This window comes from Gallus gallus, chromosome 5, assembly GCF_016699485.2.
Source record: "Gallus gallus isolate bGalGal1 chromosome 5, bGalGal1.mat.broiler.GRCg7b, whole genome shotgun sequence".
Lineage (NCBI taxonomy): Eukaryota > Metazoa > Chordata > Aves > Galliformes > Phasianidae > Gallus > Gallus gallus.
Window position 1 is genome coordinate 44582580 of NC_052536.1, and position 16796 is coordinate 44599375.

The window sequence follows — 16796 nt, forward strand, 5'->3', positions numbered from 1 at the left end:
GCTGCAGTTTCACCACGAGGTGAAGACTTGAAGCCATGTGTTTACCCAGTTTTGGCATCAGCCTACACTAAGTTAGCATAGAGTACCTGAAGTGATCATCAGCTACTTGGGCGCAGCAGCAGACAATTTCCCTTTCGGACTTTTAATCCAGGTGCACGTTCTTCCAAAAGACTGTCCTCAGGGTCTTCTGTGAAGTTCAGCTGCTGTTGTGAACATAAAGCCTGCAACGATGAAATGCAGGTTTAGGAAGTTGCTCATGAAATTCATCTTCATGGCTGGGGAGGGGGAGGAAGATGTCAATTAATATTTGAGATCACACAGTACTTTTCCTCCCTCTTATGCCAGGACTTAACCCAAAGTATGTCACTGTTGTACATCAAAGAGAGAGTGTAGTCAATGTTTTCACCTGCAGGATGACACGCTTCTAAAACTTGTCATGTCTTTGAAGCAGTGAAACACAGCTGTTCCTGTGAAACAGATTTAATGAAGATCCAGCCGATAACTGCAATTCAAGAAAAGAATGCTGTGTATTTAATTAGTCTTTGGCTCTGAGAAAATAAACATCTTCTAAAACAAGGGCTAAGTCCAGCTGCCTTGCCTATGAATAGTCCCATTACCACTGATAGCGAATAGTCACAGGCAATGAAGCTCCAGCCAGGAGAACTCACTGAAATATCTCACTGAAGTGCTTTTTTTCCCCCTCCCCCCTGTCTTGAAAGATGCCTCTGATTTTAAACTCCTCTTTTTACAGTGCTTTGTATCATATCCTTGTTCAATGACCACGTAACTTTTTTCCAGGACTGTCAGATCCTGTTTTTAAGAGCCTTTCCCGTGCCAGGGCATCTTCTGGGTTGTACTCATCAGTGCCCTCCCCTGAGCCCAGCAGGCTCAGAATCACAGCATGGGGCAGCCTCACCTACCACTCAGCAGCAGCCTGCCAAAGCAGCGCCTAACGTGAAGAAGCCACGCAAGCACGTTCTATACAAGCCATTTATTTGAAATGCCAACTATACGTAGGATAAAGTCAGTGTTACATGCTTCTCAGCAACAGTAGAAAAATAGAACCAGTGAAAACCTTTTTACAACTGTAATGGTACTCAAAAGAGAAATGTATTGTTTTACAATGTATCACACAAGACTAGAATTCAAGTTTGGAGGTACCTAAATAAAAATACTATTTTTTTTTTCTTAAAAAACACTATGTACAATTGAAGCGTAAACAAGTTTTACAAAGTACTGGTTATGCAGGTTGTAGAAAAAAACACTTGCATAGGACATGAAGTCAGTTTAAGAAAGTTCTTCTGAGCCTTTAGCGTTGAAGGCACTTGACTTTATACCAGTAACAACACAAGGACAAGAAACAGAACTGTGACGCTGCGGAAGGCAAAGGCTGCCTCCCAGGATACAGAGAATCACAGAAAACCCAAATACGGTTTTACAGTTTTATCTCAGCTGTTCCCTGCTTTTAGCAGAGCTCAGCACCACCTCTACCATAGAAGCATATAGTTATTAGAAGAAATAACAGTGCCTCAAACAGCACGCGTATGCTTTCAGAAAACCCCAAACCAAAGAAACGCATAAAGACAAACGTTTGGGACGTTCTGGGACCCAAAACCGAGGCTTAAAAGTAAGGGTGGCCGCAGCCTTAGCTTTCAGAAATGAAAAATATAACAAGAAACTGCCCATCAACACAGCAGTTATTAACACGCAACTACGGTAACAACAAAACATTTCAAAGGAAGAATCTGTTTCAGGAATTAAGTTATTCGTCCATATATTAAGGAAAAGAGGAAGGGGTCAGGGAAAGGGGAAAGAAGTTTTTGCATGTTGCTCACTACGTGAAAGTCTGAGCTCTCAGTTTAGTAGAATAAGGAACACAAACGATCCTCATCTAAGAAAGCTTAATGTTCATACCTCTATCCTAAAGCAACGCATTGTCACCAATCCACAATCTCCAACAGATTTGTAGGAGGAAAACATGTTAATTTCCAGCCTAATCAGAAAGTGCTTCATGTAAACAAGGAGCTTTTGCACCAAAGTTTCAGTAGAAAGAGAACAACGAGTAGCAGGTAGCATAGGTACGTGTGTTCTGCGAGCAAAATACAGGAAAACGAGCTTCGGGTTGGTGCTTCCATGAAGAAGAATAAAGATGGTCTGCTCCCCTCCCCCCACAACCAACTAGGTAGGAAATCCCACCCTGGACTACAAAAACACAATTCCAGTAATTGGACAAATCCCGCTTTTCAACTTAAGAACAGCCACCATTAGCTGCTACCTTCTTCCTAACTCAAAACAGACAAGTGAAAACAGATTGTCTTTTTGGCCTGATTGTCTTTTTGGCCTCAGAAGGACTCGCCTTTTCTTCTGCACCTACTTTTAAATACTTTATTCTCCCCTTAACACTGCTAAGCTTCTGAGACTTCAGAAGCAGTTTTGTATTCTAAAATGCAGACCTCTCTTCCACTCCAGAAAGGCATTTCTCACAGCTGATTCCAAAGCCAAACGAATCTATTACTTCTCTCACATCATATCCTCAAAACTTCTCAGTCTGTATCAGCCACGCACCCACAGATTTCAAGCTCAGCAGTTAAGTCTAGATTTCAGCCTCTCCTCAGCCCAGGCACGCAGTGCCACACACTGCTATGGATTAAAGTAGTTTCTTTCAAAAGTGTATTTATGAATTCTAGGTAAAAATAAGTTATTCAGGACAGCTGTCCTCAGAAAACTTACTATAATGTTTTAGCAGTCAAGCTACCAACATATGTATGATGCACATGGAGTGAGTTTCAGGTTCTGTTATGTGATGAAAGTTAATGCTTCTAGTGCTCATGAGCACGAGACCAAAGTGTCTGGTAAGAGCTACAAAGTAAGACAGCACTGTGCTCAGTCTTCAGAATAAATCCAATGAACCTCAGTCCTTAACCACAGGAGCACTGCTCCCCTCAGCACCTTCTGACATTTAACAGTATGCTACATGGCAGCCCCACAGAGGTAATATGCACTGGTGATGAGGTCAGCACTCATTTCAACTATGGTTAAAAAAATGGTTTAAAAGAGGCTAATGGAGGAAAAAAACCATCTCCCCATACCCACAAAACACTTACACGACCTGTGCAGTTCAGCTGTGTTTCTCCTCCAACCCTACACCGTGCCTTTCAGGGCTGTGCCTCGATAAGAGCATCTGCAGAGCTTTTGTAGAAGCAGAAGGCATATATATAAGGAGGCATTAGGATTTATTGGCTCAAAAACCCACATCTTCATTTCTCTAGAAGCTATCTGGTAATTCTGGAATGCAGTATTCAACGTATTTCAGTAAAACTGTTTTGTGGCTGGCAAGCCTTTCAAGCTGTAATAAAACAAGATGCGTAAGAAAAACTGCCATCAGTTAAAAGTAAATCTGCAACAAGATTTCTCTAAATAGTATTAAACGTTTTGAGCTGGTTAGGCAGGAAACAGCCTAACCTTGATTAACCGTGATGTAGTTATTAGGTCATACTTGGGATTAATGTTTTCAGCTAATGGGAAATTCTTCACTACAGAAGATGCATTAAAAAAAAAAAAAGATTTAAAAACTCACACCAATCTGGTCTTCACCAGTAATCACTACACTGCAGTGGCACCAGATCCCTACCTTACATGCAATGAAGCCGTGGTAAGAACTGAACAGTAAGTAAGTAGTAAGGAGAATACGCTTAACTACAACCGTCACACAGTTGCATTGGTGAATCTCAACCCAGTAGTAGGGAGCCAGCCCCATATCCTTCCTTCTTTATATGATAGCATGAGATGAATCGCATTTCTGTTCTTTAAAAAAAGAAAGGTAAGGAGATGAGAAATGTAATTTAAGAGTGCTAAAACTTCACACACTTAATGCTGGAGTAGTTACTCTTCTTTGATTTTCTTTTCACAGAACAGTGGCAATTACAAGTCAGCAATACTTCAGATCAGATAAGGAACACTGAACAATGTCTCTAAGAGTGAAGCCCTTTTATAAATCATAGGCAGGAGAAAGCAAGGCAATGAGCAGTCACCTCAGCACCTCTGGTGGAGACAACCCTCTCAACTGGAGAGTTACTATTCAGGCAACAGCACAGGATACTATGCCTTGACTTACTGACACACCAGGATTTAGTGTGAATCCTCAACTCCTCTCTTCACTTACTCTCAGGTAGGGGGCAGCTGGAATAACAAGTTATTACTCTCCTTTTTTACAGTATTTCTAGATTCATTTCTGCTTGGGCAAATGAACAACTCTAGTCTGGCTAATAAGTGCTTTTGGTTGATCATCAAATTCTCTGCAGTTAAGTGTGAACCACACAGCAAAAACAGAATCAGACAGATCCCAGTGAATTTTACTGGAATTTAGACTCCTAAATATCCCCCTGGATACCTAAAGTCTCATGTATAGTTCTAGGGGTGAACTTGCTATAAGGTAAGACCAGCTGCCAGAACCTTTCAAACAAAACATCAGACTGGTTTCTTGCTGTAGTCATAAAAATCAGGAAGATTTCAGATCTAAAGAAAAAAAATCTAACTAAAAATGTAGTGTTTTGATGTGCTGTTCTTTGGAATTCCTATAATTAAAAAATAAACACATTGTTGCTATCTCATAAGAAAATACATTTCATAATGTGCAACTCAATGCACATAGGGAAGTGGCAGGTGAAAGGGAAAATGCAAAAAGTATGAAAATACAGTCCTTTAAATGTGACAATAAAGTTTAACGGATTAGTACAAAACTAATACACTAAAATAGATGTACAGGTGCAAAAGGCTACCAGGTTGTAGAAAAAGGTACCAGTTTGTTTGTTTTTTTTTTTTAAAGGCTTAATTAAATTTGCTAAGAAAAAAATGGTTTCCCACAAAATAAAACCAGAAGCAGCATTAAAATCTGATAGCATGCCATCTCTAATAAAGCAATGTATGTACAAAATAAAAGGATGAAACTGAATTTATCTGCTGGCATGAATGAATTTGTCTGACAGAAGTCAGGCCAAAAGTTGCAAAGAATGGGAAGTTTACAACTCTTAGGCACAGAGAAGTAGTGGAGGTTGCTTTCATAGGGCAGATTTTTTATACAGGAAGTCTGGTTTGTTTGGAGACCTCCTTCCTCTGCTTACTGCATCTTCCCTTTCCAAATCCGCACTTCTCTGTGTTCCATGTTCCAACGGCTCATCATCTGCCATTCTCCTATTGGCTCTCTCTTCTTGCATTTCAGAGGCGTATGCAGAGTGAGAAGGTCTGTTGGAGGTTAGCCCATAGGTTAAGTCAGTTTCCATTTTTGTTCTTCCCCTGATGTGAACTGGGCCATTACCAGCATTTTCCTGGGTAGCCAACGCCAAGTCCAGTCGCTGGGGAGGTTGTTCTAAGACATCGAGGTGTATTGGCTCATTCTTTTGTCTGTGTTGATGCCCATCCTGGGAGATCAGGTATTCCCTCCTAGAATCCTCTTGCTTTTTAGGAGATATCTGGGAAGGTAGATAAGCTGGCTTTAAGCCACTCGGTGATGCCTTATTGTGGCTATACAAATCTGGGCCGTAATATATGCCTTGTGAAGGCAAAGGACTGTGCCTGTTTGGTGCTGGAGTGGAAGGTCTGCATGCAGCATTAGAGAAGTCATAGAAGTCAGGATATTCCTGCTGATTTTCTCGAGCATCTATTTTTTGCTCTATTGCATGTTTCTTTCGAGAAGTAGGCATGTGTCTGCTCTGAATACATGAAATGTGCTGGGGTGGACCAGGCCCTACCTCTGTAACCGTCTGGCTTAGCTCTGTATCGACAGTAAGTTCTGGCAGTCTTCTGTCTTTTAAAGACATGGCTGACACCCCCATTGCAATATCTGGCATCAGTTCGTTTAGCAAGGGCTGAGTGCACTGGAAAAGAAAAAGAAAATGGTCCACAAAAATGAAGCAGCAAAAGACAAACAAAGTTAGGACAGTTCCTGTAATTCAAAGTTACATTTTCTTAATCTACCTTCTCCACACTGTAAAAAGAACACATTTTCTAAACTTCTGCTAGCTTAAGATAAACTCTGCTTTCACTCCTTTCTCCTCTAACCTATTGATGAACATACTCAAGTTTACATCAGCTCTCACACCAACATCACTACCTGGCTTCCTCACTTAAGTCTGTATTGCCCCTCCCTCCCAAAAAAGATGCCTATGCAACTAATTAATCCCGTGAAGAAAAAACATCTAAGTTGAAGTTAAATATTTTAACCTAAAATATAGGGTTGCAATATATTGAAAATGATTCCTAAAGAAAAAAAATTCATGCTTCCATTCAGAGCACCTGATCTAATCTGGATTTAGAGGACAAGCTTTCAGTATGACAGAACAGGGCACTGAAATATCTTTCTCGATGAAGAAATGAATTCACAAATCCTTTTTAGTTCTTCCTATAACTTCAAAACTCTCAGTTCAGTATCTGAGATAGTTAACTGTTTTCACTGTATTACTATTGCATAGTATTATAGTTCAACAATTATGCTCTAACAAACTTCTCTTGCAGTTACCAATTTCTACTTGCCTACTCATTTTAAAATGCTTTCTGCACATGCAATTTCTTCACAATCTCCACAGATTCCCTTTGTACACACCTGTTTAGTTTGGGGCTGATTATCTGTGATTGGCAAAAATATTCTCACTATTCCTACCTCTGAATTACAGCGTGCAATCCACTACAGAAGTTCACGTGGAGCAAACTACGTTATTTCAGAAGCTTTACAAGTCCTGTTTGCCCCTCCAAAATCACTCCTGCTCTTGGAGCATTCAATCTTCCACAGATGACACCATGCCCTTTGGATGCAGAAGACTTTGACTGGTTTTGACAGAAAAGTCTCCTCACCAGCAGAGATGCTGCTGTTTTGACTAAGCCAAGTGACAACATCATACGAATTCTCTCCACCTCCTCTCAGTGAGCTACTTTGAACTGCCAGAGATAGGGAGGAGAAAATATAATACTTACTACTTGTTTCTCAGCTGCCATCACTGCTGCTGCTGCAGCCACAGTTTGTCTCCCCAGGCCTGTAGTGTTAGTGCAATCAGGGGGGGCTGCTTTCACACTGGGCAGGTAGACAGGAGGTGCAGCTTTGGGAGCTGTTCGGGAGTGGAACAGTGAATGGTTACATGGGTAAGAAAAGGACCGGGAGGGATGTTGACTTGGCACCCTTTGTTTCCAGCCCACTTTGAACTGGTTGTGAATGGGAGTTGCTGGTGGGTGGTATGGAGGTGGAGGAGGGGGCAATGGTGGATGGAAGGCCACAAAAGAGTCCAGTTCTGTAAACAGGGCTTCTGCAGTGGGAGTACTGTTCACGCGACATCGTCCAGACTGTCTCACAGTCAGGAGTGGGCTTTCGTCCCCGAACCGCTCATCAGGAAAGAATTTGTGAGGATTCTGCAAAGGAAGAAAGACATCAGTGACAGAAGCAGGAAGTCATCCAGAACCATTTCTGGAACTGACGCACTTAGGAGCTCAATCGACTACTGCTGTACCAAGCAGTTTTGCCACAGGAAACCTCAAAGCTCAAGGCAATTACAGCTACCACGGATTACTTCTTATTTTTAAATAAGGGCAAGTGGCATCAGATTTGCTACATGAAAAAGCTGAGCAACAAATGCAGTTTGCTTAACAGCAACAAACAGAAGTGGCTCTTGCATTTTCCCAGTCCTGACAGGTTCTATGCAGATCTACTGAATCACTTAAGCTGTTTCCTCCTGATTCCAGAAGAGATCAATCTAATCCTCTAGTCATGTTTTGATTAGTCTCAAGAACTGCCTCTTGATTATCAAGAATGTAAGCTGTTCATACTGTTCACTCTGATTATACACCATTTACACAGTCAGATAAACCATACCATTCTTTTTAGAAAGTTATTTTTTCACACCTTAATGATTCAAGTTTACCAAAACAAAAGACAAGTGACAAATACAGAATCTCAGGAAGGAGCAGCAAGCCACTCACACGTGAACATCATCACCTGCATGCTAAAGCTATCACACAGAAACTATTTGCCAAGCATCTGGAAGCAGAGCACTAAACTAGAATTTTGTAACTTTTCACCACCAAGTTCCAAACAAGGAGAAGAATGCCAAGTCAGCCTTTCCCTAGAAAACAGCTTTTCAGAACCTTCAGTTAAAAAGAAATCAATAAGCCAAGTACTCCTGGTTCTTCCTCGAAGAATAAGCAGCGTATGTTAATACTGCTTTATCCTACTTAAAAACAACCCTTAAATCTCCATCTACTTTAAATATGAGATGAGACTTTGTTTCCAAGACCTCTGGCAGTAGGAACAGCCTGAATGGCAACAACGTTTGAGAAGAATATTTATAGATTGTACCTATACATTTATGAAATCATATCACTGAACGCAACAGTCTCACTGTAATTTGCACCTGGATGGTTCTGAAGTCAGAGTCATTTTAAAGCATCAAGATGTTGCCCACACGCACCAAGTAGCTCTCTTACTGCAGATTTTACACATTCAAGTCAACGCACAGTCAGAGCAGAACCTGAATCAAATAATTTCTGATCTTACTACAGCAACTTTCCATACCTGCAGAAGTTCAGCAGCAGCATCAGAAAGTCCAAATTCCCGCAGCACACGAATCTGAATCTCATAGCTGACTGTGGCCCCCTCTCCACAATTGAGAGCGTACGCCCTCTGCACCTGCTCGGTATGACGAAGCTCCTGCAGCCGTTTGATCATCTCTTTTACAACAAGCAGGTTGGGAACTGGGGGGACAGCAGAGAATTGGGGATAACGGATTACTTTTAAAACTGTGAGACACCAAGTTCAATTACAGTGGTTAGATCTAATTGCAAAGGAAAATCTAACGCTGGGATGACTAAGCTTGTCTTTTTTTTTCCCTTTTTAAAGAAAAACATTCTGCCAAGCACAGTTCAACTCACACATGCTCCTTGGAACATCATTACGGAATATGTATACATCATACAAAACGTACACCACTTTTCCAGCTTCTGCAAGGGTGAACCACAAGTATAGCCCCCTTTTTACCCTTATAATGCAGGAATTTTATGATTTGAGGTAGGGGCAGGATATCTTAAATAACAACGGACTGTTCCCTCGTGAATACTACAGGCCAAGAATTCACTGATTTGTTTGGCATACACTTTGTACTTCTAGTGGAATTCTGTAATCACACGACCATAATATCAGTACGTAACTACAGAAAGAGCGTTTGAAAAAAATAATTACACAAACTATGCCAACATAAACCTGTTAAATGATGTTGTTTTATGCAGCCATATTGAAATCATTAAACAAAACCTTTCCAAAAGGAAATCATATATAATTTGGGGAGTATTTTTGCCGTTGCAAAACTTTCTCATGCCACTCTTCCCTGCTGTTTGATGACAAGCTGTAGTTCTTTGCGGTCTTGCTGCCCTCAGAAAAAAAAATGTGCCTATCAAGAAAGAACACACGTCCAGACCTCTGAATATATAAGTCCTGGCATCTGATCTGTTACCAGCTTTGCAGGGGCTGTACAGTACCATGCCCACATGTCCATAGTGAAAGCTCATAAAAACTAAGCAGATGAGGCAGCAAGAACAGTGCGAAAAGACATTTGTGGTATACAGAAGGAAAAAACCCAACATCACAGAACTACAACTGTTCCCAGTTTCACAAAGCTCACACTGATGCATGTAATAAACGTAAGTAGTGCAAGTTTACTTTTTCCCCTTCCAAACTGAGTTCCTGTACTCAAGTTCCTGTAAAGTATCGATTCTCTCTAGTCTTCATGGCTCACAAATGCGTCTTTCACTCTATGCTCCATATAATTCAATTGTTCTTAAAAATCCTGGCTTGGCAATCTGATGTTAGTTACACTCAACATTTTATAAACACTGAAAAATAAATTAATAAGGATTTTAGAGAAGTTTAATTAGTTCTCCATATCACCTGGCATAAAAATCATTTAAGTTTATCATTAAAAATTATAACCCAGGAGGTTTGTTTGCGCTTTTCTGTTGTTGTTATTGGTGGTGGTTTATTGTGTGTTGTTTTTTTTTTAAACTATTATTCATGTGAAACATACAGAAGGGATGTTACATACACATGAAAAATACAACTTGGGTGCAGGATTTCTAATCCAAGCTGAACATGGAAAATACTAAAGAAATGCAATTACCTGTAGAACCTTTTCAACCTTCAGCAGAGGCTAAACTCAGTGAGTGTTGCAATAGAAGCACCAGGACAAGCTGTCAATGTCCTTTATGCAAATAAAGTCAATCGGAAGCAGTATAAGCAATATGCGAGCAATAAATGGAGAATGCCTGAACTGCAAAGCAGCTCTTGTTCCCAGAGCCCAAACCAAGAGGCACAGAGCTGATGATGCCTGGTTCTCCCTTCAAGAGCTCCTGGGCAGCATGTGTGCTTCAAGGACAGACTCCTGAACAAGTTAAAGGGTCTGGGACATGCCTAAATCTCCTCAGATTGGCTCTCATCTATCCTTCCTGCCTCAAAGAACTGTCAAAACAATCAAATCTTTCACATAATTACAGAAGAAAGCAAAGCAGGCAGTTACGTGACAATATCCGTGCTCCAGCTACTGGCTGGGCTCACAGCTCACATCTACGCTCATATCTAAGGGTTGACAATAATCCCTAAATATTACATTGTATAGAATCAAGCTGCAGTGGAGTTTCCAATTGGCCAAGATGCATCACTGCCCCCCAAGTCAGATTTTTTCCAACCACAAGAAATTCTGCAAAATACAGGAGGCCTTTGAGAGCCCATTTCCTTCGTCAGCTTCTCCAGAAACCAAGATCCGGCAAAACCTTCTCCAAATCACATCTGCCAATTCAATTGGAATTGGCGGTTCACAGATGAAAATCCATTTTGAGTTACTAACTACACACAGAAAGATACTTTGGCAGTCCCACTTGATACACTCTTTCCGTTTGACGCTGAAAGACCAAATACATAAATGACAGTGCATCACAATGACTCTGGCTACCCTGTGAGCGTCAATACCAAGTAGCCTTAAGTATCTACTTCCACCTAAGAAAATTTACTCTGTTGCACAAGCAATTAAGTTGGTTTAACTTAAAAGCTCAAGCAGATTTGGTAAACCAACAGAAAATGTGTTCTGAGTGCCTACTTCAGTATTTTTTCTGGAAAACTGAGTCAAGTTGACCATTCTACAAGTTATGGTCCATCTACCGTTTTGATTTTAGAAGATTTTTAGGAGATATTTTTCCATTTTTCCACCCTTCTGGATCTCATCCATCTTGGAGGACTGGTACAAATCCGATAGCCAACCACTCTGAGAACAGTGAGAACAGACAGCCAGGGTCCAGCAAATATTCTACAGTAAGTTTAACTAGTCCAAGATTTTTCAAATTGCTCAGCCGAAGCAGGTTGAAGTACTACTCCTTCCAGTAATTCACCTTCTTACAGATTGCATATGGATGGCATAATAAATAACCTCAGAGTAGATCAAAGCAGAAAACACTATTGCTGGGTGGGAAGAAACAAACTACGAAGTACTCTTCTCTGAGGAGATTGCAATATTCACACATTCATTTTCCCCTACTCCAAAGCCCCCAGCCACTCACAGGAGATCAAGCAGAGTTACCAGTGATCTAGCAGCCTTACCTGGGATTTCATTGGCTATGACTGAAGGAGGACTGGACTGGTTAGTACTAACTTGCTGGTGGGTAATCATATGACAGCACTGCGGCACCGCGTTGTTTACCATGTAAAGGGTATCTGGCACATTGGACATTCGGACCATCCGCAAACGAACGAGATCGGTTTGTTCCACCATCATCTCATCCAGTACTGACTGCAACGACAGCCATTAGAGCCCTCATGAAGGCATTGCACACATCCACCAGGACCTTCTGTAAGCACTGCCCCAAGGCCACCTAGAGCTGCTGCAAGCACAGCTCGAAGGCTACATGTCTAAAGCAGGTCCCAAACAGTATGTGACACGTCCTCACCATTTTCTACTCTACTTTCCAGTCATTATTAGCAGTGGCCTTTCAAAGCTAACAGTAGTCAGGCAAATAAAGTTTGGGAAGATTGTTTTGTTTAACTCCTATATGTCAGAATGAAAGTATTCTTCTCATGGCAAATGTAGATGCTCCCTCAGACAGTTATGGGTCTCAACTATCTGTAGTACTGTAGACAGTACTTTGAAAATGAGATGTATTTCCCTCAGATATTTTAAACACAACAAAGGGAATTATGCACATCTTTGATTAACATTCTTATTTAACCTTCTTATTTTTCAAAAATAAGGCTAACAGAAGGAAATAAATTAGAAGTCATTTATCTGAAGCTTTTGCACTTCCCAGTAATCAAAATGAATAAGAATAGTTACCAGATAGTAAACAAGAGTAATTCCTCTAAGGTTAAACAACTAATTATGCTTCTTTTAAAAATAACAGCAAAACAAAACAAAAACAAACAAAAAAACACAACACTAACAGAAACAATTTGGACTCCTGACAAAAAAAAACATGTAGAACAAACTTTAAGATTATTGCTAAAGCATTCCCATAACACACACTTGAAAACTGAGTGTCAATGTTTTTATTATATATTTTTTAACACATTTTTGTTAGTTTTAACAATCCAAGGTACAAAGCTGAGTTTTTAACTGGCTAGTTCTCCTTTGTTCCTTTAGTGCCACCTGGTGCTCTCTCATCTGTGCTCAAAATGCAAAATAGTTCTCTTTCTCCCCTCTCCTCAAAGAGGATGTCACCACTCAGACTTTAGAAGGTATTTTCTGTGTTAAGCACAGGATGAAAGGTCTGAATTAGAGAGCAGTGCTCAGAGTTTCCAGGCAATGTGGATGTGCACAGCTTTACCTTATCCTATTGTCTGGCAGTCACCTGCACAGCTAGGACTCACAAGCTCATGACCTAAGATAGAATTGCTTCAAATAATTAGTTAGCCATCCATAAGGGTCCCATTCTGTCAAACAGGATATGGCATGGGCTCTTCAGTTTTACAGTCCTCATACAAGACATTGAATAAGCAAACTACTCCGTGAATGAGACACAAAGGACTGTACTCAAGTTGGACACAAGATATTTATTCCACTTTGCACAGGACTGAAAGAATTCTGGTTCTGATTCAAACAACAAAATGAATTATTGGAGTCCTCTGCCCAGTGGAATAGAGGTTCTCCACCCAGCTCTAGTGGGAGCTGGGGAGCCTGAAAGACCTGGCACCAAGGTTGCTGAATAGCTGCAGACTGGGACTCTCAGGCTCTCACCTTGCCATCCGCCTGCCAGGTGGGCTGCCGAGGAGCTGGGCCGGCAAACTGGCTGGAAACCAGGGAGGTTTCCCTCAGAACGCTGCTTTGTTTCCGGTGGAATTTCATCAAGATCTGTCTCACAAACATTTCAATTTCGACAAAAAAAAATTTTGTTGAAATTTTTCTGATCAGTTCTAGAGACTTGAGCCTGATGATCAAACTTGTAAGTCTTGTTAAATTGAAAATGTTAGTATTTTAGGCCAGTACATGCAAAGAGAGACAAAACACACCATATTTTTCCCTGTTTACAGAACCCCCTGATGACTTCAGTGTAACAACAGCCAAATGTTAATGATTATTACCTTAGCCTCCTCCACATACGGTGAGAACAGTCTCGGCCGCACATAGATTCCAGCATTTTTTTGTCGCAGCCAGGCATTTGACTTTCCACCTTCTGATGTTGGTAGCATGTCTGAAGGAGGAGTACTAATCAGGCCTCTCTTCATCTTGAAGAATGAAGACAAAATTTAAGGTTTTATTAAATAAAAAGCATATATGGGAAAAACTTGAAAGAAGTGTATTTCTTACACTGAATCCCTACACCACTGGTTTTGTTTTTTAGTTTCCTGACAGATTTGAAGTACAAAAAAATGCAAAAAGCCATGTAACCTTGCATAGATTCCTGTAGAATCCAAAATACAAAGAAATCAAGAGATAATACTTGTATGAGATGACTGACTTACTGCATCACTCAGTACTTCACTACTCATAGGTAAGATGTGCTCTATGCGGACAAAAGGTAAAAGTGGAGACAGGATCTCTCTCAGCTCCTCAATGTCAAGATCTCTCCTCTTCACACCTCTTTTATTCACACTGTGAGCAGTACCACTCAGTAAATTAGGCTCTGTAGAAAAGAACAAAAAATAGTTATTTAGACAAGAAAAATGTTTAGATGAGAAATCGTAAGTTAGAAAATTTAGAAAAAGCATTGTTTCTCAGTATTGTTCCACAAAAGTAGTTTACACATAAAACTTTCATACAAAGCATCAGCAGATTCAGGATCAGGTTACATGACCACTGGCCATTTGTACAGCTGTCATGTTCAAAGCGTAAGCCAGGAAGAAACACGAGAGCAGTGTTTGTGTTCCAAGTTTATAAAGCTTTACCTAGAGCTTTGCTACAAAAATGTTTGTGCCTTGCTGCAGTCCCTCCAGTGACTCTCTTCTGCATCACCTTCTTCCCCACCAGTCTTCAGAAACCAATTTTCTACAAATAAGGGCTTGAAGAGACTGCTGGGATAAATTACTCTAGCCTCAAAGGAAAAAACACTCTAGTAGCTGCTGTGTCACAACCACTCAAATTGCTCTCTAGTTCATAAGCCATCAATTTATGCCAGGAGTGGAATATCTTCCTCCTGAAGACTGCATAATGACACCATATGACATTCTGGCATCTTCCTTCTCCGCATAACTGCTTACTTTCACCTGTATTTTAAGTATTGTGCCCAACCTGAACTTGACTAACTTCAGTGTGAGAGGAAACTTGTCAGACAGTCCCCATTCAGTACAGGCAGCTCAAGTCCAGGCCACATTTTTAGTGCTTTTCAATATTTGACTGACACCAGCACATTCACTGTTTCAAGTGTCTTACATTTAGACAAAACTATGGGACTAAATTTGGGCCCTCTCTGACAGAATTTGGCAGAGCTTTTATTTCTGCTTTTGTGCATCACATTATCCAATGATCCCAGGAAACAAAATGAGCTATTTACTTAATGATCATCACAGATCAGGAAGCTGACAATTACTCCAAATGAGCAGCTTCTCCACCATTTCAGTTAGCTTAACTTGCTCCACCATGTTTCAACATGCATGAATCAAACACGCAAAATATTGTTTTGACAACAGAATTCTAGTACTTAGGGTCACTAAAAAAAAAAATCACATAATTTAACTCCTTTTTTTTGTTGTTTTGTTGCATCTCATCCAACACATCCATGACAAAACAGTTGTACTGCAAGCAGTAACAGCAGATTTCAAAAAACAGTAAGCCACAACCACTTTATTCCCCATTCCTTCTCAGGTCAGGTAGGACAGATTGCTTATGATCTGTCAGGTTTTTATTGTCTCCAAGGATGGAGACCTCATAACTTCTCTGGGCAACCTGCTGCATTGTCTGACTCTTTGCAGTAAAAAGAAAAACCAAAAATGGAATTAATGCCTCATGGCACCCACTGAAAGGATGAGTGGCAAAGAAAAGAGCATGACTGCATTTTCTTACTGCCATAAGACATTTCAGACATTGCTAAGATTCCCCCTAAGCCCTTTCTTCTTGAACAACTTCAGCTCCTACAGTATGTGTCCATGCTTTCTTTTTTTCTCTAGAGGATATTAATTTTTCCCTCTTCGAAAGATTCTAGCACTCCTCTACTTTTGACCACACTATGAGCAGCGTAGATTTCTTAGATTCAAAGTTTTCTTAGCTTACAGATGACCCAGAAGAAGGGCTTCGAAACATTATGGTTTGTTTGGTTTGACAGCGTGTGGCTAAAAAGTATCCTTACCTCGGTCTGCTATTCTCTTCATCAACTGGTGTTCTCCCCATTTAATTAGATATTTTAGAATATCTTGTTCACTTGCCTGGAAGAAAGAGAAAGCCAGCAATCCACATATGATTAGTTTAAATGACACACATACACAGACACAAACCTTTCATAGTTAAAAAGAAACAACTGTAGCAAAATAAGTGTTTTATTTTATATCTGCTAATAGTACTTGTTCCAAATATTTTAAGGAGCACTACTGATAGACCACCACCCTGATTCCTACATGTAGGTCACTTACTGAATCCTAGGAAGAGGAAAAACAAGTATTACATCCAAATGATAGCATTAAAAGGGCAATTCCAACACCGGGTATTGTTCAGATCTTCTTTTTAATGCTACAAATTCAGTACCTGCACAGCCTGAGAAGTTATAGTAACTAAATCAACTACATGATGACCTCAAGCATGTACTAGTCAAAGAACAACTGTAGAGGAAAAACTCATATACAGACAAAAATTTCAGTTAAGTTTCCTAACAAATAATTTTAAATAACCTCTAACACTTTGTACTTTAAAAAGCAAGACTGGAACAGATACAATTTAAAATGTTCAACATTGTTTATGCTATATTTGGTAGTCATCATTAAAGATATATTCACCAAAGAGGTGGCAGCAAAAAAAAACCCACAAGCTTTCCACTTGTCAGTATGGTTCCCTCTCCCTAAACCTGCACTCACTGAAGGAACATCACAAAGCAAGAAGAAAAAACATAAATTGATTCCATGGTGCCCCTCAGATAAGATATTCTTTTGTCTCCCCACTAAAAAAAATAAAACCTCCTGAATTCATTAGCTTTCACTGCCTCTAACGAGGCTATACATTGTAGCAGGATAAGCATTACCACTACATAATAATAATAATTTTTTTTTTATAAAACACTTGAACATGCAAGCAAATGTTAAATTCACAAAAGCTTTATTTAAAATAATTTGCAGCTGTTTCTAAGCTATTACTAAGCCT

At 40.1% G+C, this 16796-nt stretch overlaps 1 protein-coding gene across 1 annotated transcript in view; it reads right to left on the minus strand.

Annotated features, from left to right (window-relative positions):
* Positions 1 to 976: 976 nt before the first annotated feature.
* The window catches only part of BTBD7 (BTB domain containing 7), a 48977-nt gene continuing 33157 nt past the window's right edge, over positions 977 to 16796 (minus strand). Inside the window, 8 exon segments of the mRNA XM_046942437.1 lie at positions 977 to 5873; positions 6967 to 7395; positions 8555 to 8733; positions 11621 to 11810; positions 13251 to 13364; positions 13595 to 13738; positions 13976 to 14136; positions 15796 to 15871. Of these exon segments, the coding sequence (XP_046798393.1) occupies positions 5058 to 5873; positions 6967 to 7395; positions 8555 to 8733; positions 11621 to 11810; positions 13251 to 13364; positions 13595 to 13738; positions 13976 to 14136; positions 15796 to 15871 (2109 nt within the window). The 3' untranslated portion in view covers positions 977 to 5057.